The sequence below is a fragment of the Myodes glareolus genome, chromosome X (assembly GCF_982192425.1).
Source record: "Myodes glareolus chromosome X, mMyoGla1.1, whole genome shotgun sequence".
Lineage (NCBI taxonomy): Eukaryota > Metazoa > Chordata > Mammalia > Rodentia > Cricetidae > Myodes > Myodes glareolus.
Genome location: NC_142053.1, coordinates 34,160,931 through 34,186,003, shown reverse-complemented (window position 1 = coordinate 34,186,003; position 25,073 = coordinate 34,160,931). Strand labels below are relative to the sequence as shown.

At 34.4% G+C, this 25,073-nt stretch overlaps 1 protein-coding gene across 1 annotated transcript in view; it reads left to right on the top strand.

The window, feature by feature from the left end:
- Tenm1 (teneurin transmembrane protein 1) overlaps nt 1-25,073 on the top strand; it is an 819,764-nt gene that overhangs the window by 470,931 nt on the left and 323,760 nt on the right. Inside the window, exon 7 of the mRNA XM_085684917.2 lies at nt 19,987-20,225. Coding sequence (XP_085541043.1) covers nt 19,987-20,225 — 239 coding nt within the window. The remainder of the gene's footprint in view (nt 1-19,986; nt 20,226-25,073) is intronic.

Sequence of the window (25,073 nt, the reverse complement as noted above, 5' to 3'; positions counted from 1 at the left end):
ATAAAATATATCTAAAATAAGGAAGAAATGTTGGTAGAAACAGAACAGTTTTATTCTCAAAATTTTAAGATATTTTAAAGAATATTTTTGAATTTTTCATTCTTTAATTAATAATTGAAAATATTAATCTAGGCCTAGAAGGAGAATAAAAAAGGGTCTATACCATCTCTTTCTTATTTTCAGTCTCTCTGTGTGTAAATGTGTATTGCTTATTCAAGTGTATATACTTAATTGTGCATACACGTGGATGTCAGAGATCAATCATAGGTTTGGCTCTTCACTTTCTACCTTTGTTGAAACTATATCATTTTATTGTTTGCTTGTGCATATGCCAAGTTAGCTGGCCTACAAGGTCCCAGGGATTTTCTGGTCTTCACCTTCCAACTTGCTGTAATATCCATCATTGTTACATGGGTTCTTGGTTTATTTATTTATTTTTATTTTTTTATTTATTTATTAAAAATTTCCACCTCCTTCCCGCCTTCCTTTTCCCTCCCCCTCCCCACCTCCCCCTCCCTCTCTCGTCCTAAGAGCAGTCAGGGTTCCCTGCCCCGTTGGAAGTCCAAGGTCCTCCCCTCTTCATCCAGGTCTATAAAGGTGAGCATCCAAACAAAACAGGCTCCCCCAAGGTCCAAATGAGGAGCAGAAGGAGGGAGAACATGAGCAAAGAAGTCAGGACCACGAGAGGTGCATCTACCCACTGAGATGGTGGGACTGATCTAATGGGAGCTCACCAAAGCCAGCTGGACTGGGAGTGATGGAACATGTGATCAAACTGGACCCTCTGAATGTGGCTGGCAATGAAGGCTGACTGAGAAGCCAAGGGTTCTTGGTTTTGAACTACGATACACAGACTAGTATAGCAATTGCTTTTCTCACTAAGCCATATCTTGAACACCTTTTCTATCATTTTCTGAATGCTTACTTTATCAAATTTATTGTAATTCGTGGTTTTAGTACCAATGGTTAGAAAATCTTAACAATATTCCACTAAGTCACTAGGTGGTATGTAATGAGTCTAGTTCAAACGTAAATATTTCTGGGCTCGGCATTGTAGCATATACTGTAATTTCTGAACCCAGGAATTGATGGAAGATTTCCATGAGTTGAGGCCAATTTTATGTAATTAGTTAGTTCCAAGTTACTATGTGCTATATAGAGTGAAAATATCTCTGTCTCATTTCAAGAGCCCAAGCAACAACAACCAAAGAAACTATAACAACAAAGTCTCAGAAAGCAAACAAACAAAATACAGAGATAGTCTGATTCTAGAGCTTACCCATGAGAGATATGGGTAATTAAGAGTGTCACTGATAGGCTTAATAATGAATTTCTGTGAATGATACATGAAGTCTTGGACAATTTAAAATAGATTAATGCAAGAATAAAAATCTAAATGATGAGAATCCTGGTATAGGACTCTACAGAAAAGGACAAAATTACTGAAAAGTAATAATCAAAGAACACAGAGGAGTAAGGAAATTATTTCAAGGAAGAGGTAATTATAATTTTCAGACGCTAGAGACGAGTCAAACAAAATATGGATGAGAAGAGACCTTTGACCCTCACTCTTAAGAGTTTTAAACAGCCAGTTTTAGTAAAATGGTGAGTATGAACCAGCACAATTTTGGTTTTGAAGTAGTATGGACGTAAGATTATGGAGGCAACAGATACATTAAGTAGGATGGTAGATTGAAACGAAGCTAAATCAAGGTAAATCATTTATATACACTGGAAAGGGAACTAAAGAAGAATTACATTCCATAAGTTATTTACTAGTGAAGGTAATGATATTATTGAGAGACAGAAATGAACATATCAAGCCAAAGAGCAAGAATATGGAAAAGTACAGGTAAGAGCAAGCGATGCTAAAGGAAATAGCATGATCTCACACAACAGTTCAGCTTCTGAGCCTCCAGATCATCCACTGTGGTAATGACACAGGTGGAGAATCCTTACATTGCCCATCTACAAAGCGTTGCTTTTTTGTCAGTAGCATGGCAGAAGGTGGTATTATAATCCCCCCACCCTTAAAGTTGGCTGTCGAACTTAAATAATATATTCCTAAAGGCAAGCAGCTACCTTGCCAAGTCATGATTATAAGTCATATTTTTTTCCTCCATCTGACATACGTACACAGAACTCTAGCAGTCCCACATAACTGACAAAAGTACTCAATAGTGACATATGTACACCTCAGGGCTTACATTGATAAAGCAGCTGCTAACTTATAACTACTTCTGATTCATCTATGGAATTATCAACTACAACATGATATTAGCCTCCTTAGAAAATTTAATTTCTTTTGGCATAAAATATTCACAATCTTCTGTTTCTCCCTAATTCAATTAAAATAATTGTCTTTCATGCATGACAGTCCAATCTTTCAAATTTTCTCATTTACTATAGTGAATTCTGTCAAGAACCTAGGCGACTTTACAGCAACACATTCCTGGTTACCTTTCAACAGCTAAGTATTTTTTTTAACAAAGTCAAAACCTTGGATTTTAGATAATGTATTGGATATATGAATAAATGTGTGTGTGTTTTTGTGTGCACTTATAGGCATGCATGAACATATGTGTCAATAGATTTTAGTTCTTGAAAATACTTTCACTTAGTATGTTATGTCAGACTGTACAACCCTGGATGGTGAATATGAGAAGAAGCAGCCCCAGTTTACATGAAAGTAACAGGGCTTGGTGAAATCTTAACGGATCTTATGGCAGTCAGAATAAGAATTGGAACTAGAATTCAAGTCTACAGAACCAACACAATAATCTTTACATATGACAATGGTTCTGCTATGTGGAGAGCTTCAAACTATCTCCTTTTGTCTATTGGTGAATTGTCTTATGGTTCACTTAATCTTCCCTTTCTAAAAACATAACCTAGATTTTATTCTATTCATATAAAGATCTTGATGAAGCTAAATGCTCAGAAAATGGAAGGGTTCTGGGTAATTGGATTTGGTGATTCGCTTAAGGTTAAATAGAACTTTTCAAAAAATTGTCATTCTTGTTGAAAACCATTCTTAAATATAAATCCACTTTCCTTTTAATCCAAATGATAATAATTTAATCTTTCATAGGTATCTCACGATTGTCAGTTTAGACATGAGTTTCTATTATATAGTGCTCTAAACAGAAAAGATATTGTAGAGTGGATGAAATGTCTAGTGGCCCATGGATATTAGTGGCAAATTTTAATGGTCTCCTGTGAGTACTGAAGAAGCACAAGACTCAGAGTTAGAAATCTTGAACCCAATTCCAATTCTGCTACTAAAAAAGTATATGACATTGATGACATCTCTTTCTTCAGTACAACCTCATTTTCTCCAACTGTCAGATGAGGGAATGAGGCTAAATATTTAAGATCATTTGAGTTTGCAATTTCTGTCATTCTGCGGCTTATCTTCCTGGGACTTGCTTCTCCACTGAAAGAATTCTGATAATTTAAGCTTTCTGATAATTTAAGTTGAATTATAATTAATTGCAAGCTTGGTAATTCTATGTGAGATTCCCACATATGAGAAATAAATTTAAGTTTGATTGCTGAGATACCTTCAGAATATCTAATATGTAAGAGGAAATTATGAAGATGCTTCATGTCCTTATCTGTCAGGCGGGAGTGGTGATGGAAATCAAGTATACTTAACTAAGCAGTCCTAGGTCATTGTAAAGCTAACTTAAAAGATGATCTCACCGATATATGAATGCTTAGTAAAACTTTGTTTGATATATTTTAAATATTCTCTGTGTATCTCCCTGTCTTTGTCTCTGTCTCTGCATCTCTGTCTGTGAGTGTATCTCTGTGTGTGTCTGTGTTTTAAAATGCAAAACTTTTCATGGGCATAGTATTTAAAACCACTTTATATAGAAATTTTGTCTCACATAGGCCCATATTTTGAAGCTGAAGTAGTGTAGCACAAATTCAAATTGGTTTTAATAATAAAAACCCAGAGCAGATACTAAAGGATGAAAACTGAAAAAGATCAGAGAAGCAAAGCAGCCAGTCACCATTTCTTAACCTCTACCAAATCCTCAAACTAAATGAGCAATCCTGTCCCTACAAGTCCTCAGACTGAATGCCATCTCTACAAAATCTGAGACTGAATCCTGAGCTCCTATCTCTTGCCTTATATTCCTCTCTCTGCCCAGTCATATCATTTCCCGTCTCCACCTCCCGAGTGCTGGGATTAAAGGTGTGAGCCACCACCACGTGGCTCTGTTTCTCGTTTCTCTTTTAGACTGATTCAATCACTCATAGCCCAGGGTCACCATGAATTGCAAAAGTAGCATTTCAATGTCTTTCCTCATACTTTAATTTTCTCACTGTAAAGTAAATAGAACAGTATTTCATGCAGTCAGAGTCAGATTCACGTCCCAACCAGCCATTTTTATGCCGTATCTTATCAGTCTTTGGTGGGAGTTTTTTCCAAGTTTTGACAATGATGCACAGAGAAAATACGGGTTTCTCATTCTATTTATCATATAGGTCATAACCGTTCATGGAGTCACTGTACTCTTGAAGTTGACCTTCTCTCGTTTGTGTCCCTGTGCTGCATTGGAGTGGTTAATTTGAACAAATGTTTTTCTTTCCGTTCTAAAATCCACACCGCAAGGACGGACAATTGCAGAGGAAAGGCATGATTTTTCAAAAATTCTCATGTGCTCTAGGGGAATTGGACTTATTGAGCTTTAAATCACAGCAAAGATCCCCATTTGACTGTTTCTGGGGTTTTCAAATTGTGAGGGAATTTAATGTTGTTTCAATTGATGTGATTATTATATATTCTACATGTTTTAATCAGCAGTCAAAGATTTGGATTTGTGCTTTGTGACAAGCTCATGAAAGCTACAATTTGAAAAGCAATTTTTTAAAAAATTGAAGGATCAAATGTCTTTTACTTTCCATAACTTACAAAGATTTCCTTGTTTGGTCAGCAAGGATAAATATTTAAGGTAAATATGAATGAGTTGTATAAGCTTGTATATGCTCTCTGGCCCTAAAGTTAGGGGTATTTGCTTAGATAATGGAGCAATGGCATGTGAAAATAGTCTCAAGCTGTAGTAAACTGTGAGATTAGCGGGGAAGATAAAATCATGAATGCTTGACATTTCCCTGAAAAATTTTCAAGAGTGCCCAATCCCCTCTCATAAAGATAGTGATAATTCAATGTGCATGTTCCAATCAAATGAATAGTTTTAGAGCATGTTATCTCAACAATATCATTGACATTTCAAAGTGAGCAATTAATTGGTGTGTACATCATGAAGAGACAACTGCTCAGTATAGGATGTGTAATAGCCTCTCCCACTGCATGTCAGTATCAAGAAACATCCTCCCCGAATTATGACAATATAAAATGTCTCCATATGGTCCTTCCTATCACCAAATTAATCCACAGTTGAAAACACTTCCAACTTCACTCAAGAAATACTGTTCCATCATTTTTCCCAGCCTTTTGTCAGTAATTGTGAGTCAGATAATAATCTGCTCACTCTATACGCAAGCTCTCTTTGGGGTTTTCCCTCTTTTCTATTTTTGCAAGGCTAATATTGTAGGATTTAGTCTCTAATCTATAGTGTGACTCACATTGGAAACCATTTAACCACATGCATTTAGCTCTGAACCTCCCCCAAGGTTTCCTTTTAATACAATGACAACTCCTTTCACAGTTTTATCTCCAATTAGCTTGTCACGGCTCTCATTTCTTTGTGAGAGTCTTAAGTAAAAGAAGTATATTTTGATACATTGGATATGTTCACATTTGGTACTGTCTAATAAGTTTGTACTCTGGAAATGCAGAAGAGAGAAGATTATTGAGTATTGTCGCTGACTTCTTTCATTAGATATATAACAAATGAGGGCTGAATGCTAAAGCAACAAACAAATTACACACACCCTATTTGCAAATGTAACAATTTCTCTCTATTTCATCTATCTATGTATCTGTCTATCTATCTATCTATCTATCTATCTATCTATCTATCTATCTATCTATCTATCTGTCAATATATCTGTCTGTCTGCCTGTCCATCCATCTGTCTGTCTCTCTATCATTGATCCACCCATCCATCACCTACTCACAGGCAAGATGTCCTTTCTTTTTCACCTGTACTTCATTCTCCCCATATTTACTCTTTGATCTTTTTCTTCTGCCTTACATAAAAGCCCTATACCACTTTTAGGAATCTGTAAGCTCTTCTGATATTTTTCTTTGCTAAAATGGTTAAAAAGATTCAGAAGCCTGAAAAAGTGACATATTTGGTAAGATGCACCCAATATAGAAGGTCAATGTTTCTACATTGAGGGCATTGGGGACAATAGTAGTGGGAAAGCTGACAAGTTCACAAAGGACAGGTCATGAAGGATCATATAAAAGTAGCACACCCTCATTTTAAAAATACAAAGAACATAGATGACCATGAAGAAAATTGATGACAAATTCAATCACTGGAAGAAAATTACTATAAAGATTTCCATGCTGACATCTGAATCAGATAAATGAGGTAGAATCATATATGTAGATGTGTATATATACAGTAAGTTCCATGTCCTATGTATTACTATATTTACATACATATTCTGTATAATGTGCATGTGAATTTATATATATATATATATATGTGTGTGTGTGTGTGTGTGTGTGTGTGTGTTTTCCAACACAAAAATTACTGTTATCTTAGTATTTTATGGCAACTAAGAATAAAAATTATTTAAAGCTAAGTGAACATTAAAGAATAGTTTTAAGATACTGACTATGATTTCACAATAAAACAAATAAAATGTGTATACACAATCCTAATGAAAGATAAAACTCCACATCATTCTCTTTGTTTGGCTGCATAACTACTGCATCTCTGAACATCTACTTTCCTTTCAAATTTTATTCTACATGAGAATTCCTTCTTTTTTTCCATTATATGTTTCATTGGCTCAGCATAACTTTATGTATTGGATTTTCTAGCTTTCAATTATTTTTCTGTGTGGATTTTAGAGAAACAAAGTAAGATTGCCTCTGAGGCTGTATTATCTGATTCTGGTTCAACTTCTTATAGATACCGGCCATTATGAATACAGGGTTTTGATGGGAATATGTAGATATGGATACGGTAACAACTGAGAGATGATCGGCATTCCTGATATGCTTATGTGATTGCTAATTCTTTATACTTTCTGTGATTCTATAATATTTCATAAAATAAATTATTAGATCCATTCCAGTTATCGATTATGTTTTTTTATAGCCAGTGAATGAGCAAGGGCATTGATGATCAAAGATAGTAAATTTCTAGGGACTAAATCTTAAATATTAAATGCATTAAATGTAACTTTTCTTACACTGAATGTTATGTTGGATAGGGTAGTGGACTAATGTAAGTATCCTTTAGTAGTGTTACAAAAATAATCTTCACCTTTAAAATACGCATATGAGTAAGACTTTTAAACATAAAAGATGATATGTAGTGGTCTTTCATTTGTAGTGGCAGAGGGTAATCAATATCCCCCTAAAATTTGCATTAGAATAATAATCTAGATTCTCAACCTGAAATGTTTAATGAGAAAATTTTAGGCTCTACGTTTCTTGTATTCTTTTGTAATTAACTGGAAACATTGTTTCTTTACAATAAGATATCTTTGCTAATGTAGATTGCAATTCAATAAAAATAAATGATACAGAAAAGTATATTGTGTCAACCAGCTCATAAAATAAATGAGAAAGATAGATGTTTGCAGAAAACAAAAATGAATAAAAAGGTAATAAATGTATATAATACTGCTTACCAACTCTTCCTTTAACAACACAATAAATAAATAAACTAATAAGTAAATGAATAAAAGCCCAAGCAACAAGTGAAGACAAGTCTGTAAACTTGGCAGGTTGTTCTAATTATGGAAATTAGAACCTAACTTCCTTGCCTTTTGTGAATAGGAATGCCAAATCTTATTTATAAAATAGAAAAATTTTTACAATTTTTATAAAACATGGCATCTGATTTAATGTGAAAGCTATACTTACAGAGTTTTCCATGGCTACATATTCTGTTCCTATTTCAAGCATTCCTGAAAGGGAATGAGCTACTGAAAACCATTGAGTAGTCTTTAATAATTTCCTCATGAAAGACTCCGGGCCAGCCACATCCAGAGAATCCGGCCACATTCAGAGAATCTGGTTAGATCACGTGCTCGTTCAGTTCCAGTCCAGCTGGCCTTGGTGAACTCTCATTAGATCAGTCCCCTTGTATCAGTGGGTGATGGCGCCCAAACTTTTATAATTTAATAAACTTTAAAAAAAATAATTTCCTCATGAGAAAAATGTATAAATTGTAACCTTGCTTACCAAAAACTTTCTAATGTTTATCAAATTTGAAGATTATATCCTCTAAATCATGTCTCAACACCCAAATTACTATTAAATATAAAGTTAATTAAAATATTCTAAGCTTACTTATCTAAAATAGTTTTATGTATTGACCTGAGCCTTTTAATCCAACATTTGCATTAATAGAAAATATTAATTTCATATTTACCTTTCATCTCATAGCTTTTAATACATTTTGTTTTATATGTATGGAATGACTGTTCTGCCTACATGCATGTATGTTCACTACATGCTTGGCTGTACCCACAGAGGTCAGAAGATGGTGTTGGATCCCTGGAATTTGAGTTAATGAGTTATGATTCACCATGTAGGTACTGGGAAACAAAACCCAGTTCTCTGCATGAACAAGAACTTTAACTACTATACAATTTTTCCATCCCTTTAACATCAAGTTTTAAATTAAAATTAGATATACAATTAGATATAGAAATATATGTATAACTTAAAAAAAGAATGAGATGTTTATTAGGAAACTATACAAACCACACTTAAGGGCATGCCCTATTCCAAAGTTTAAATGGGCAACATAAAACAAACTCAGTGGTATATTTGGAAAATTTTTGTTGCATAGTGCTTTGGGCATTTTTTTAAGCTTACGGGTCTTTTACTTACATATTATATTTTTTAATTTTGTGTTTTTATGGTGGGGGGTGTATGTGTGTGTGTTTCTTGTGCTTTTGACTCTCATTTTTTTCTGTTTGTTTTATCCTATTCTTGTTTTCTTTGCTTGTTTATTTGTTCTGTTACCTCTGTTTTCTAATAAGAAAAATAAAGAAAGGGTGAGAATTTGGGTGGGTGAGGAAATGGGGTTGGATCGGAGAGGAACTGAGGGAGGAGAAACTATGATCGGAATGTATCATATGAAAAAAATCTATTTTCAATAAAAATACTAATAAGAGAATGTAATTCCTGGTATTTTGACCTTGCTTCAGAAAAAAGCCACACAACCCAAAGCATGAGGCCAGTACAAACTTTACTAGATTGGATGAGTAGGGGACAGGGCTGGGGTAAGGGAGTAGTGAAGGAAAGGTGAATAAGAGCAGAATGTGTAATAGAAAATTCTCAAAGAGCAGCACTGTGAGGTAGAAATTCACAGTGACTGAGTTTCATTATTCATACATGAAATTTAAAACACTGAACACCCATTTTTGTTATGTTTTCAAAAGCTAGAAATAGAATGCAATGCAAAACAAAGACATACCTACTGGCATGTAGGTTATGTTCTAGTAATCAACCAAACTGAAGTTAATTTGCAAGTCAATCACTTACTAGTTGTGTGATCTTGAGAAATTTACAAAGTTAATATCTGATCTTTAGTCACCTCATCTACAAAATGTAGTTTTCATATATATTACTAGGATATCATGAGAATGTCGTGAGAAAAACCATTCAAGTAAAATACCAGAATAACTTATCATGTAATAAAATTTTTGCCAAATGCCTATGTCTTACTATCATTATTAACAGTGACTATATAAAAATCATTAGCATATTTTTATTTAGAATAATCCTTCAATTACCAAAGTATTTCACAAGAGTTTAAATATGAATGAACTTTTTTATTATATTTACTTATTTATTTAATATCTGTGCATTGTGTGTGTGTGTGTGTATACACATGCATGTACCTGCTACAGTACATATGTGAAGGACAGAGGACATCTTGCAATAGGTGGTTCTCTACTGTACCTATTGAGATATTTCAGCAGCTTGTGAATTAATTTTACTTTATCTGCTAGGTTTATAGTACTTGAAACTAATTCAGACATTTAATTATCATTTCAATCTGATAAACCAAAACATAGTGCTTGCATTTATCTTAGAATCCTTAAGCGTCATTCTACACAGTAAATCAAGAGAATTATTTTAATTTTTTATACTTTTAAGTTAAAATATAATTACATAATTGCCCCCAGCCTTTCCCTCCTCCAGTCTTCTCCTTGTTCTGACATTATCTCTTGAATTAACAACCTCTTTTTAAATTGTTACTGTTATTGCTTCATTTGTGTGTCTGTGTATATGTGTGTGTGCCTAAATATATAAATACAACCTGCTCAGTCCATTTGTGTTGCTTGTATATGTACGAATTTAGTGCTGACCAGTTGGTATTAAATAACCAATTAATGAACTAGTCCATGGGAAAGATTATTTGTTTTTGTTTGTTTGTTTGTTTTGTTTGTTTGTTTGTTTTTTGTTCTCAGCCTTCCTTGCTTGTCTGTAGTCCTTTGTTCAGAGACTGGACCCTATGAGAGATCTCACTCTACCCTAGCTTGTCTATTGTTGCTGTCCTTGCCTTGTTTAAACAGCGATAATTTTGAAGTATTATGGTTGAAGATTCCCTGTAATTTCTGGGAAACACAATAAAACATTGTAAAAGAAGAAAAGATATACAAACCAACGTGTGTATATTTTCTTGTTTACCTCTGGAAAAAGAGACCTAAAACTGAGATATATTTTCTGTGTTCAGCTATTATGTAATCCAGAGAAATATTAAAGAGCATGACAGATACTTCTTGTATCTGTCATTTTTTTCAACTCATTTGAAAAAAAAACACAATACCAATGGAGATCATAGAATATTTCCACTTGAGGATAAATTACTGAGATAAGGTTTAAACTTTAAAAAATTATGACTTCTATAGGCATGCAGAAACATTGTTAAGAACTATTAAAATTATGAAGGGTACAGTATAGCTGCTTTATCAATATTTGGTAGGCGAGGCTTGCAGGACATGTTGGCAGAGGTTGTTTGAATATTTGGAAGTAAGAATAAGAAACAAAAATGAAATCCTCCTTTATGTAGCTATTAGTAGAGGGATAAAATTATTTACCCTGCTTCATTTTCAAATTGATAATGCCGATAAGCTCAAGAAAATTTATATAAGTTTTAAAATTACATTTTAATAGCATTATTCTAAATTGTAGTCTTTGCGAAGGGTAACTAATGAAAAACAGAGTATTCATACTGACACACTTTCCCACAGACTGTTTGAGATAGTCTCATCAGAGAAGAAAATGGGCTGATTCAAAATGATGTTTTCTCTTATTTTTATATATGAGTTTGAATACCTATGAATACCTATTTCTCCAAATATAAGCAGCAGAAGCCCAAAACGCATATGGAAAAATATGCAACATAACATCAAAGGAATGCAAGTAAAAACCATATTAGTAAGACTATTATCACAACTGAAGTCCAAGGGCTGAAAAAATAGCTCAGTAACTAAGAGCACTTGCGTTCTTCCAGAGTATAGGATTCAGTTCCTAGCACCCATATCAGGAAGCTCACAACCACCTGTAACTCCAGTTCTAGGAGGTGGGAAGCACTCTTTTGACCTCTTCAAGCACCAGACATATTCATAGTGCATGTACACACACATAGCAAAACATACACACGCATAAAATAAAATAAGTAAATATAAAACATAAAAATAAACCAAAGAAATAATAGACATTGAAGAGGAGAAAATGTGAAGAAACCTTTGTGCCCTGCTGGAGGGACTTAAGCATACAAGCTTCTATTGGAAAATGACACAGACGTTTCTTAGAAAAATAAAAATGTAACTATCATATGATCCCATAAAGCTTCTTTGGAGTATACATCCAAGTCAATTAAAACAAGACCTTATAGAGATATTTCTTTTCATGTACTCACAGAAGCATTCATAACAATAACCAAGTAATAGACATACCCTAACTATTGATAAGGGAGTGAACCGATAAATCAAATGTGATTTTTACGCATAGTGGAATATTATTTGACCTTAAAAAGAAATGCTGTAACATACTGCAACATGGATGAATCTTGATGACATCATGTTAAGTGAAATGAGCCACACATGAAAATAAAAATAATATGTTCCCTTATATGAAAAACAGTCAAAATTATAGAAACAAACAGTGGAATGGTGAGTGGTGGGGGAAAGGCAGAGCTGTTTAATGGGCAAATAGTGGTTCAAATTTTCTAGAAAAGTAACTCTAGAAACTTCTCACAAAGTACTTAACACTACTGAACTACATAGTTTAAAATACATTATTTAGATTTTTATTACCAAACTACATTTAGTAACTTTAAAAAATAAGTAATTAAGTTCCATTACTCCGTACAAATATAATTTTGGCCTACCCATAATCTTTTCTTTAAAGAAATTCAACCTCGGCTCCAGAAGAAGCAAGTTGAACCACTTTCTCTTGAAAAAAAAAAATGATCCAAATGCTTATAGCTACAGTAATACAGGCTGAGATGTGTCTCATAATAATGTTTACTTGATGTAAAAGAGAAAAACTATGTGTTATTTATGTATCTGTTGTGAAAAAGCTGTATATTTCTCTCTGTTTCCTGTAGAATTTTAAGTGCCATATTAAATCATATTATTTAATACTAACAGATACATTCAGAATTATGTAGTATAGGGGCTTAAAAGAGAAAGTACATTTCCCCCTTTTATAGATGATTTTAAAATCCTTACAGGAGCATTTATTATACTCCCATTTACCACCACTGGGTCTCATCAGTCTTGAAGAATTTTTTTTTACAATATCCTTATGTGTCCATTTCCTTTGGTAATATCTTACTTTCTCTTTTTTAAAATTGAACTTGAATATTAAAACAGATGCAAAAAGAGCCACTACCTACACATAAACTCTTGAACTGCATTTTCATCATTTGCTCTGTAGAAAAAAAAAACCCAATTGTATGAAATTGATAACAACATTTTAGTATATCCTCAGGTCCTGAGGGAAAAAGCAATGTGCTTAGACAGATGATCTGATTTTATGAGCACATAGCTGAAGTCTAGCACTGTGCATTTGTCTTTATGCTCTTACTTTTTTTCAAAGACTAGGAAAACACATTAGGCTCTGGTTTCACTTTCCACAATGACCTGCAAAGCTTATGACAATACATAGCGTTTATATCGCTCTTTCTCAGGATACACATCAAAGTGCAGATTGCTTTCAGCATAGACTCTTAGTGTGGGCTTGTTAATAAGAAAACAAGAACCTTAGTATATGAACTTATTTTATTATCTACTATCACTGAGGACTGTGATTTGGATTCCACTCAAACATGAATTAGTTTAAATGCTGCTCTGCTGTGACTGTTGAATTTATTCATTAATCTGTAATATTTTACTTATGAAACTGCATTTGGAAATCCTTTGGTGTACATCAGATGAAATTACAGTGCTCAGGGATATTGATTATTGCTTGTAATTGCCATCATAATAGCCAACAATTCTCTGTCTTTCTTCTACCTCTTAATGATATACCAAACCAAATCAATACCTAGCATACAGGGCCACTCACATTGTCTTGAAAATCCAATTGTTCTTCTTCATAAATATGCAAAAGATTGAAGAATTTTTTATCTTCAAACATTAGGTAAAAGAGTCCAGTCTCCTAGGTTTCCCCTTTATCCCATAGAAATATATCACGGTGAGGCTGTATAGGATTAATACTATGTCTGTGACATTTTGTCACCTCAAAATAATCACAGGACAAGGGTGGGAGGCTAAGAAGGCTACACCACTCCGTTGCCTGTGAACTGCTACATTTCTTGATCATTAGTAAATTCAATGGTCAATGAGGAAAACTCTGGCTAGGAGAGCTCGCCAGACAATAAAGAAGAGATCTGCCTTTTTAAAACACAGGTTATTTAAAAACCTAAAAGAGGAAGCAGTTACATGAAATGAACACAATGCTATGTGTCACTTATACAATGAAATATATTTTCTCCTGCTGATATTTATATATGATGTCTCCATTCTTCTATTTTGGGATAAATTAGGTATTTTTTAAGAAAAAAATAATTATTATTTCATCTATTAAAGAGTAGTTTGTCCTGTGATGCTTGTCCATTCATTCAAAACAGTTTAACAGTCTTTAAAAGTTGCTATAAGAGCATATGGCTTACTAAAGAAGGCTTTGTTGACACCCCATGGGAGGCCTTACCCTTTCTGAGGAGTGGATAGGGGTGGATTAGAGGGAGGGGAGGGGAGGGAGGAGAGGGGAGGGTAAAAACTGTGGTTGGTCTTTAAAATGAATAATTTTTTAAAAAATATTCATATTAATTTAAAAAATTAAAAAGATAAGGCTCAAAGATGGCTCTATGGATACAAGTACTTGTCATGCAAGTATAAATACGAGAATTCAGGTCCTCAGTGTCTTACTTAGGGTTTTCGTTGCTATACTAAAATACTATGACCAAGAAGCAACTTGAAGAGAAAAAGGTTTGTTTCATCTTATACTTGCACCTCATAGTCCATTATTGAGGGAATTTAGGGCTAGAACTGAAACAGAAGCAGAGAGGAATGCTGCTTACTGGCTGCTCACCATTGCTTGCTCACTCTGCTTTCTTTCACCTTCCAGGATCACCGACCAAGGGGTGACACATTTCAAAATGGCTTCGGCACTCCCATATCAGTCGCTGATTGAAATTGCTTTACAGTCTTGCCTACAGGACAATCTTCTGTAGGCATTTTCCTACTTGTGCTTCCCTCTTCTCAGAAAACTCTATCTTGTACCATGTTGACATAAAAAGGCACCAGCAGAATTGACCCCTTGTCAACTTGACACACAAATACATCACCTATTAATCCATAGCCTTTCTTTTCTTATCCATTTCTAAGATCTCATATTGATATCAATATCACAATATAAATATTTCAAAGCCCCACAGTCTTTAAAAATTCAAATACTAAAAATACAGTCTCTTTAAAATATTCAAAGTCACTGGATGGTGGTGGTACATAGCATTAATCTTAGCACTTGGGAGGCAGAAGTAGGTATATCTCTGTGATTTCCGGCCAGTCTGAGCTACAGAGCAAGAACCAAGAATATATATACAAATTCTCTTAAAATTCCAGTTTCTCTAAAGCTCTCAAGTTTCTCTACAAGTTCAGTCTCTCAACTGTGAGCTCTTGTGAAGTCAACAAGCAAGATAGTTTCTTGCTCAAAGAAGTTAGTCAGGCCACAGTTACAATCAAATCAAAACAAAAACAAAGTCCAAAAGTTCAAAGCTCAGTGTCAGCTATCTGGGACTCCTAATCTTCTGGGCACCAAGGGGATTCATTTCTCTACTATGTGGTTGGTAGTACACACAGCTTATCTGAAGTTCAGGGTAGTTCCATTCCATGGCTCCTGCTGTTCTTGGTAGTCCAACATAGTATTGGCATCTCCATTATTCTGGAATCTTCACCAAAACTGAGACATTACCTTCACCCATGGCTGCAACTGGAGGTTTCTCTCCCATCAGCCAGTTCCCGAATAACCACTCCAAGGCTTAAATTAACAAACCATGGACCTATTAGCTCAGGCCTACTAGTAACTAGCTCTTACAACTTAAATTAACCCTTTTTTGGTTTTTAAAGTCAGGGTTTCTCTATAGCTTTGGAGCCTGTCCTGGAACTCGCTCTGTAGACCAGGCATGCCTCAAAATCACAAAGGTCCACTTGTCTCTGCCTCCCAAGTGGTGGGATTAAAAGTATGCATCACCACCACCCAGCCATTTATCCCATTTCTTTTATTCTGTATTTTACCATGAGGCTTGTGGCTTGCTACCTCACATCTTGTTTCCCTCGCAGCTTCTGGCATCTCCCAGACTCTGTCTTCTTCTTCTTTGTATCTTTGCTTGGATATTCTGCCTGGATCTATTCTGCCTAGCTATTGGCCAAATCAGCTTCTTTATTAACCAATAGTAATAAAACATATTCACAGCATGTAGAGCGATATCCCACATCAAATGGTTTCTCATAGTACCAAACCTCAGCTGCTCTCTATGAACCTTTCATTCCTCTAAAACCAAAAAGACCTGGGAAACTTACAAAATACCAAGTTTAGTTCCTGGCACAGAGCACATCCTTAGCCACCTCTATGTCACAGCTTCTGTTTGTTCACCATAGGGAAACACTTCCCAGAGAAATGTGCTGATCTCTTCCTAATCGCAGTAGATTCTTGTGCCCCAGCTGAGAAGCATCAATTATCCTGACAAAACAAAGATGTCATTGTAGTGGTACTAGTCTCTTGCTAATCACAGCTTCAGAAGACCAGAATCACAGAGTATTAATTCAGAACACACATGAAAGTTCATGTCCAAACAGTGTTTGTTCTTCCCTCTGAAACTTCAAAAGGCTGACCTCGATTATCTGTGTTGCTCAATATTCTTACCTTTCTTACCTGTGGGACCCCACAGAAGAGCCCACAGAGCTGTAAATATCCAATGTCTTTTCTACCCTAAAGTTCAAATGCTACCACAAGCCTCCCCAAAAACACATGTCCAAAATCTGTCACAACAATATCCCACAACCTGGTCTAATTTCTTTCTTATTTAGGGTTTCTGTTTTTGTGGTAAAATATCATGATCATGCGACTTTCACCATACAAGTTTATCACTGAGGGAGCTCAAGTTAGGGGCCTAAGTGAAAAACATAAGCAGAAACCGTGGAGGAAGAGTTTACTACTTGATACACTTGGCATGCTCATCGCACTTTCTTATACCATATAGGCCCCCCTGCCCACAGGTGGTACATCCGCCAGTGGACTAGGCACTCCCATGTCAATCATTAATCAAGAAACTACCCCTGTAGACTGTTTACAGGCAATGTGATAGGGGCAGTTTCTCAACCAGATGACATCAGCTTGTCATAGAATACACATACATTTCGTAATATGGTTACGAATAGTAACCATACATAATTATACAACAATAATAGTAGTTGTTGATTTTGAGTCAGATAGAATAAGTTATTAGAACATGATGCTTATCTAGTGAAGATTAGGGTTACAGATAATATCATACCATGGAAATGTATTAAATTAAAAATGTCCAATACCAGCTTTATCTATAATACTAACCAGCTGTTACTTAAGTAAACCACTGTCATTCTTTAGGTTGCAGCTACTCTCATTGGAAATGAGGGCATTGTGCTGCTAGATTTATAAGGAAGTTCCTTCAAACCTTGTGATTCTGTAGGTGTCATTCTCATTCTTCTCATTAAGTCCAAAATGGAGCAGTATAAAAAGCTTAGAAGAGTGTCTCCATGACAAGCTCAGCACAAAATGTGCTTCTTCTGAACTTTAACAGACCAATTATAAAATCTTAATGTTTTTTAGTTGCTATGTAAACCTAGTATGTGTATGGTCTGAGAGAAATGGCTCTGGAGCCAATATACTGGAGTTTGGAAATTCTGCATCACCAATTATTAGTAATGGGACCATGGACAAGTTTCTGCATCTCTTTGTGTCTTGTTCTCATCTATAAAAATAGACATATAGATATTATAATAAGCTTGTTGTAAGTACAAAGTAATGTAATACTTTATGAAGTAGAAGCATGAATGGTACAACTCAATACTCAAATGTTGTCTCTTGTTAATATTATAAAAATTATCAGTTATCAACTTTTACCAAAATTCTCTGGGTCTTCATTTTGTCATCTAGAAAGTAGGATAATAGTACCAACCTCAAACACACATGAGGATCAAAATAATACATTTATAGAAACTAACTTAGTATCTGACCCTCTAGATAGGAAGATTAGTAAATTCACCAGATACAAATCTTCTAATCCTAGTTATAAACTGATATTAATTAGATCAAGAACATTTTTATTAATAAAATATCCCTACATTCTAAACATCACACAAATTACCATTTTATTCATGAATGTTATGCCTTTTTCCCTTTAAAAAAGAATATTCTATTGCCTCTTTTGAGGCCTGACTTCTTTTCCTTAGTACTATGTGTGAATGCTTTTCCTAATGTTTACAGCTCAATTTGCAATGATTATGTATCATGAGTTGTTAAAACCACTTAATGAAACATCAAGTATTAGGGATATGTATAAGTTATTTTAGCTATTATAGATATCATTGTAATCAGTGACTTCTTAAATAAAGTGTCATAGGCATCATTTCTTGAAGACAACTCCTAAAAGCATAATTGCTATGTAAGTAATCTGTATATTTAAAACAGTTTTGTGTATAATGTTAAATTGCCCTCTAGAAAGGTGCAGGGATCTCAATTTCATTCAGTAACTTAGCCCTTTAGAAAACAGTTAACCTCCATGATACTCAAGCAAAATTCTCTATTGTCAGCATTTTTCATCACCTGGCACATAGAGTTCTGGGGACTTTTTTCTTTAAATGTATATGCCTCTTTTCCTTTAAATGTGGAAGCTGGAAATAAATCTTTTACATTTGGGCATATGTTGCAAGGTGATGTTGACTTTTCACTTACTGAGAGGTTTTGTTCTGAGCATTAAAATGTAACACTAGAATGTGCTTTGTTTAGCAGTGCATTTTACTGCCATAGAGGGCACAGTAGAGTGGTTAAGATTCAGGACATAAAGCCTGGATGACCTGTATGCTGATTCTAGCTCCATCACTTGCTTACAGGGTGAATTTGCACAACTTTTTAAACCTATTTTTGCCTTCCCATTCTTAAAAGCCCAATGAGGAAAATAGCATAACCTGTTCCACACAAGTAAAGAATGAATGTGTTAATGAGTATGCAGTAGAATACTTAGCACCTAGCAATGGTAGAAAAGTACAGGGTCAAAATATATATGTTTTTCTCAAGTCCTTACTTATGAGTGTATCACTATTTATTAAAGGTCCAGTTATAATAGTAACGAGGAACTTGTGATCATTCTCTAGGAATGTAATATAATAACACCACTGCTCCACATGTATCAGGTTCCACAGCAGGCATAATAAATGTATGGTGAGAAAGTGCAGAGTTGAGTTTGTCTCTGGGAATCAAGGTAGAAATTTGCTTAGAAAAAAATGAGGGCGTTCCTGGAGTTATGGGACTATTCTACATTTGGATAGGGGTTTGTTTTGCACAAGTAATGGAATTTGTCAAATCTCAGTAATGGTATATGTTAACAGTGAATATTTTCACATATAATTTTTATATTGAAAACAAATTATAAAATATCAACTCTATATAATAATAATGTTGGAATCTGAAATATTTTGAGAAATTTTCTATTGTACAACAATTTTCAAAAACTAGCACGAGCCAATAGATAGGGAAATGAAGAGACGAGCTGAACAGATAAAAATGGGTATGTTCAAATGTGAACTGTCCAAGGTTGTTGGTGAATAAGTGGGATAGCTTGCTTCAAGTGAGCCATATGTTTGATATTTTAAATTAAAAGATTAATTCATATCTGCAAAATCTTGTTTTTAAGGTTTGGTAGTAAAGAAAGGGCAAAACACTGGTGTCTAGGATGGCCTAATTATCAAAATCTGATGGCAGAACACAGTCAGCTCTTCAGAATCATGACTAAGGAGTGAGAAGAGAATGGTGAATATCAACTATGGAATTGGACCATTTACTAGTCAGCAAGAAGGCAAGGAAAGGAGGGAATGGGGAAGGGACAGAGTGCCAGAGATGGGGAGGAAGAGAAGAAGAAATGAAAAAAATACCAAAGACAATTCAGTTACCACTGGATTACCTGAAATTTTTGTCTAGCCCTTCCAGGTCTGGTGAGACTTGTCATAGTATGATGGTTTGAAATTTGTAGAGTTTGTGGGGTTTATAGAAATTGGCTCTGGTATTTACAGGAGAACTTCTCTGTTTCCTCCCATTAGGCATTTCCTGTTCAAACATGGATCTGGTTCCTCTGCTATCTTCAGTGCAGCCAGTCAGAACTACCCTCTGACATCCAATACTGTCTACTCACCACCTCCCAGGCCGCTGCCTCGGAGCACCTTTTCCCGACCTGCCTTCACTTTTAACAAACCGTACAGATGTTGCAATTGGAAGTGCACAGCCTTGAGCGCTACTGCAATCACAGTGACCTTGGCCTTGTTACTAGCCTATGTAATTGGTAAGTCCTTTATTCTATATATGAGTTTTCTTTTTAACTGAAGATTGTTTGGTTTGGAAGAATTCACTCTCAGTGCTGAGATGCACAGATTTGTACCATAATTAAGTGTTGTAATAACAAATGGATTCCTAGTTATTTTTTTTATTCCCAACCTTAAATACTGCTGTTGGAGTAGAAATAACAGTCTTTGAGAAAAAATATATATACTACTACAGTCTTATTGATTGCACTTGCTGTAGTTAGCCATGTTCCTTTCAATTAAAAGGTTGTTATGGTTTTCTCATTAGAAGTCATAAGTACTAATCTACAATAGCTTCTTAAATTATAAGTACACGGTAAGATGGCTACTCAGTTTTTCAGGTAGCAATTTCATTAAAGCACTTGGGAGCTTTCAGAAAATTCAGTGCAGTGTCTTCCCAAGGATTCATAAGAACTAAAACAGATAACCATATTTTCACAAGAAGTTGAAAAGTATGTGGTTCTTGAGTTTTGGAAGGTATATGTGAATTGTTTCTACTTTTAAGGAAAAAATGTTGGTTTTTTTTTTTTTGGTCATTCTGATTAAAGTCACCCACACTTAATAGAAAATTGTATTGATTTTTCTGGATGGCATTTTATTTTGACTGAATGTTAATTTCCTTGCTTGAATGATTCTGCCAGTTTAAAATGTAAATACTTTAAGAAACATGTGTTTTTTTGAAAGCCTTGTTCTAATGATGGATGAAATATCACAATTAAAAAAGAAAACTATCTAGATATGTCACTAACAACTTCTTTTCAGGTTAAACCTGAAATTCCACTTCCCAACTGAAGCAGGGTTATTTACTAAGATATAATGAATATGATTCTGAGAAGTGGTTAAAAATGATATTTAGATTTTCTTATACTTGTAAATAACAAAGCACGTTTGATTGGTTCCAATTCTCTAAAGCATTAACAGATAGTTTTTACATAACCAGTTTCTATAGGAGCCATGAAAACAGGAAGAAGTAAGAAAACAACAGATAGTTTTTGCAAGATGTTACTGGAGTGTCAGCAATAAAGGCACAATAAAGGCACATCTGCTGATGTCCATGATGCTTGCTTAAAAATTGCCATCAAGCAAGTCCTATAGTAAACATGAACAACGGTTTCTTGTACCAAAATTATTTTCTTTATATTAGGTTTCACTGAATATTCAGATTGTATGTTTATTTAATTTATTATGACCTGCAATGAGAAATACTTTTGAGGGAATGAAAGGATAAAGAAGAATTGCAGTTCCAATATGATTTTAACATGAAATCACTCAAAATAAGTGATAAGGACCAGAAAATGGCTTAGCATTGAAAAGGCAGTTGCTACCAAGCTGAAATATCAGAGTTCAATCCCCAGAACCCATTTTATGGAAGTAGAGAACATTATCTTGCAAGTTGTCCGATGACTTCCACACGCACTCCATGACATAGGTTCCCAAGCCATACACACAAACTTTGTAAATAAGTGTTTAAAAATAAAATACTCAAAATAAGGAGTAATCTGAAATGTTCCAGTACCATCAAGACTTCTCAAAATATTCTTGCTCAACTTTAAAATGTTGAAATCAACTTAGTATTAAATGTATTCGTTTCTGTCCACTTTACTACATAGAAGTAATGTCTTAAATATGAAACATAACCCCTAATGCAAATTAGTTCAGGTAATATGAGAGTGTGTGTTAATAAGGTTAAGTTATGTTTCAATCTGTCTTTTTAAAAAATTTATTATGATGTGATGGCCATGTCACAAATTTTATTTTATAGTCTGAGGCTTGTTTGTTTATTTTTCATTCAGTTAATGAATGCATGGTTTTTAGTCATTTCAAGGAATGATATTTTATATAGAATATAAATTTTACAGGATAGTAAGGTAACATAGTACAACAATTATAAACATAGATTTTTAAATCTATGCTATTTACTCGCACATTGTCTTGAGTGAATCATTTAATCTGGTTAGATCTCCATTTACCAACCTGATAATATGCTTAAAATGATACCCATAATAGGATTATGAGTAGAAATAAATAAATTAATAAGAATTAAAGTACTTGAAATGTAGAAAGTAGTTTATGATAGTTAAATATTACTATAATTCTAACATCCATTTGTTATTATCATTCATGGGTTCTAATGATTAAGCCTACTGCTCATGGTTCTTTTACTTTTTAATGATGAAATGAATTCCATAAAATATGCTTTTAGCATTAAACCTTGCTTCCTTTTTTCATACTACTAAACATTATAGTTTAGTAAATAAATCTACCTGGGTGTTTTAAAATTTAACTAGACATACATGGTGATCTTCTGTGATGTTAAGTGGAACTAAGTAGTTTGATTGGTTAAGAGGTGTCTTTTGAAAATATTTACTGTGAGATTTTCCAATTGCAAAACATTTCATTCAAAATGCTAATAGCATTGCATGGATTTAAAAGGAGATGCTTATTGCAAACACTGTGACTTTCTTCTTTGCTCCATCATGACCTGGGAATTATATGGTTTTAGATTTGTAAAGTCCTCTTCCTGAAGCTGAGTGTTGTTTAGCTCAGTGGTAGAGTGCTTGCCTAGCATGCTTGAGACCTTCGGTTCAAAACCAAGTACAGAAAAAAAAACCACTGTCTTCTTAGATTTATCCTATTACTGCCCTATTGCTGACCATCTCAGAAAAGTAACATAAGAATTCATAAATACACATTCAGGTGAAAGATGCCACATAAGAACTATATTATATAAGATTATTTTTAAATGGCTTTCTGTGGTTGAAATAAAACAGTATTATACTTCAAAATATGAAACCATTTCACCCTCCACTCTTCCTGAGTCTGGAAGAGTCATCTTTTTTTCAATCCCCTTTGCATTTGCTGTATAACCCCAGAAAATCTTTCACTGGAACTATTTGCTGCTTCTGTTTCCTGTGCAAATTCCCTTCTGCTATTTCATTTTCCTCTATTATCCATTATACATAACCTTTACATACTAATGACTCTATGCTGGGTTGCCCTCAATCCACCAGGGAAAATCACATCAATATCAGTGGGACATCAATAGGTGTTCTGCGCATAATGCCTCTGTAAGTGGTCATTGGAAAGCAGTAGAAATCGAGCATGTGAAAAGCCAGAGGTAAGTTGTTCAGCCAGGCAGCTCTTGCTTCACATCTACCCACTATACCTTTAAGGTCAGCAAGAAAATAAGTCCTTTGAATAAGTTTTGAAGTCATAAAATTTGGTAAAGAGAGGTGTGGAGAGAAACTGATTATATGAAGATATCTTGGAATGGCTATTGTCAGAACTTCCTCATAAATCTGAAATATTTTCCGTCTGAATCAAAAAACGCGTCCTTATGTTTCATCCTCTCTGATATGTTGGCATCAGTGATGTATCAGTGCCAGTCAGAAGCACATTTGCTTGAATTTACAAATAAGCCATATGAAGTAGTAGTCAGGAAGACAGATGACCATATGCAAGGCATCACGAGAAGGCGAGGTTAAGGTACTCCATCAATGGTTTGAAGGGCACAAACACAGTTTCTCTGCAATCTATGATGTTTTGATCAAATTTCTACAGAGTCAGCAATTCCTATAAGCAGCAATAGAAACTCATAGGCAGTAGAAACTCATGAATACTTTGTATCTGGGGTCAAATGGGCTGTTGCATTGAACAAATCAAGGAGAATTTTCTAGCTCTCAGACTCAATATTATCAGTTAATGACATGGATGATTCTTTTGATTTTGCCATGAAATTAATAATGATTTGTGCCACCTTCAGGAGAGGCAGCTAGTGACAAATAGTAGAGATTAAAACATTACATTCTGGAAATCCCACCATGGAACACCATCTGTTCCACACGTGAAAAGTAAATCAGATGGGTATTAACAATAGAGAATTTGGAAAAGGTAAAACATGCAGTTCGTTTCTCTGAACTATAGTTTATGAATAAAACAATTCAAGAGAGCAAAAGACCTACTTCACATTTTTTGCTACATCAAAATTTGAGTAACACTTATTTTAGTCCTTTCATCTGCCTCCTTTATAGTTGTCCAAATTGCCCTAATTTCTATTGCTATTATTATGGTGGAGTAGAAAGAGCCGAAAATGATAGAGCCAAATATTTCTCAAGAACTACATGATTTAAAGTAAATTATTTTCTTTTATTTCTGGAAGATGCCATATTGCTCCTATTTATTACAATTTCTTCCCATCCAAATTATGTGTAATATATATATATAGAGATGCTATGTGGATATTTTTAGACCCGCATTACATAAGTTGCTAAGCTATCCTTCTCCGAGGTGACTAAGAATAAACTACATTAGAGCAATGGTTTTTAAACAGATGACATACTAAAGCATTTTTTACTTCAGAAATGGGACAACAGTTTCATATAGGGCAGCCAGAATGGGGAAAGATCAATGTCTCCAAGCAAATGTCAGATTTGTTACAGTTACCATTAAGAGGTGACATTGTAGAATCGGAGAAATTGTTTGGTCTTGAGCTTTATTCCTTTTAAAGAGGGGTGAATACAAATGCGCATCAGTGAAGATAAACATATAATGCCTGTAAAAGCAGGAAAAATAAAGGTTACTGGAGTCCTATAGGAAATAAGGATGATGAACGGGGGCAGATCATGAGAGGCATTTTAAGTAACAGTATGGAGATAAAATTTATTCCAAAAACAAATGGAGGTTTACATGTTTTAATTAAGTTAAGGAAATTATTTAATGAGATTTACACTGGTAAAGCAAGCTTTAAAAAACTATTGGAGTTGGGGTTAGCAGCAAGATGTTGGCAATTTTAAAGTTGAGGTCATGAAGACAAATTAGGAGACCACAAT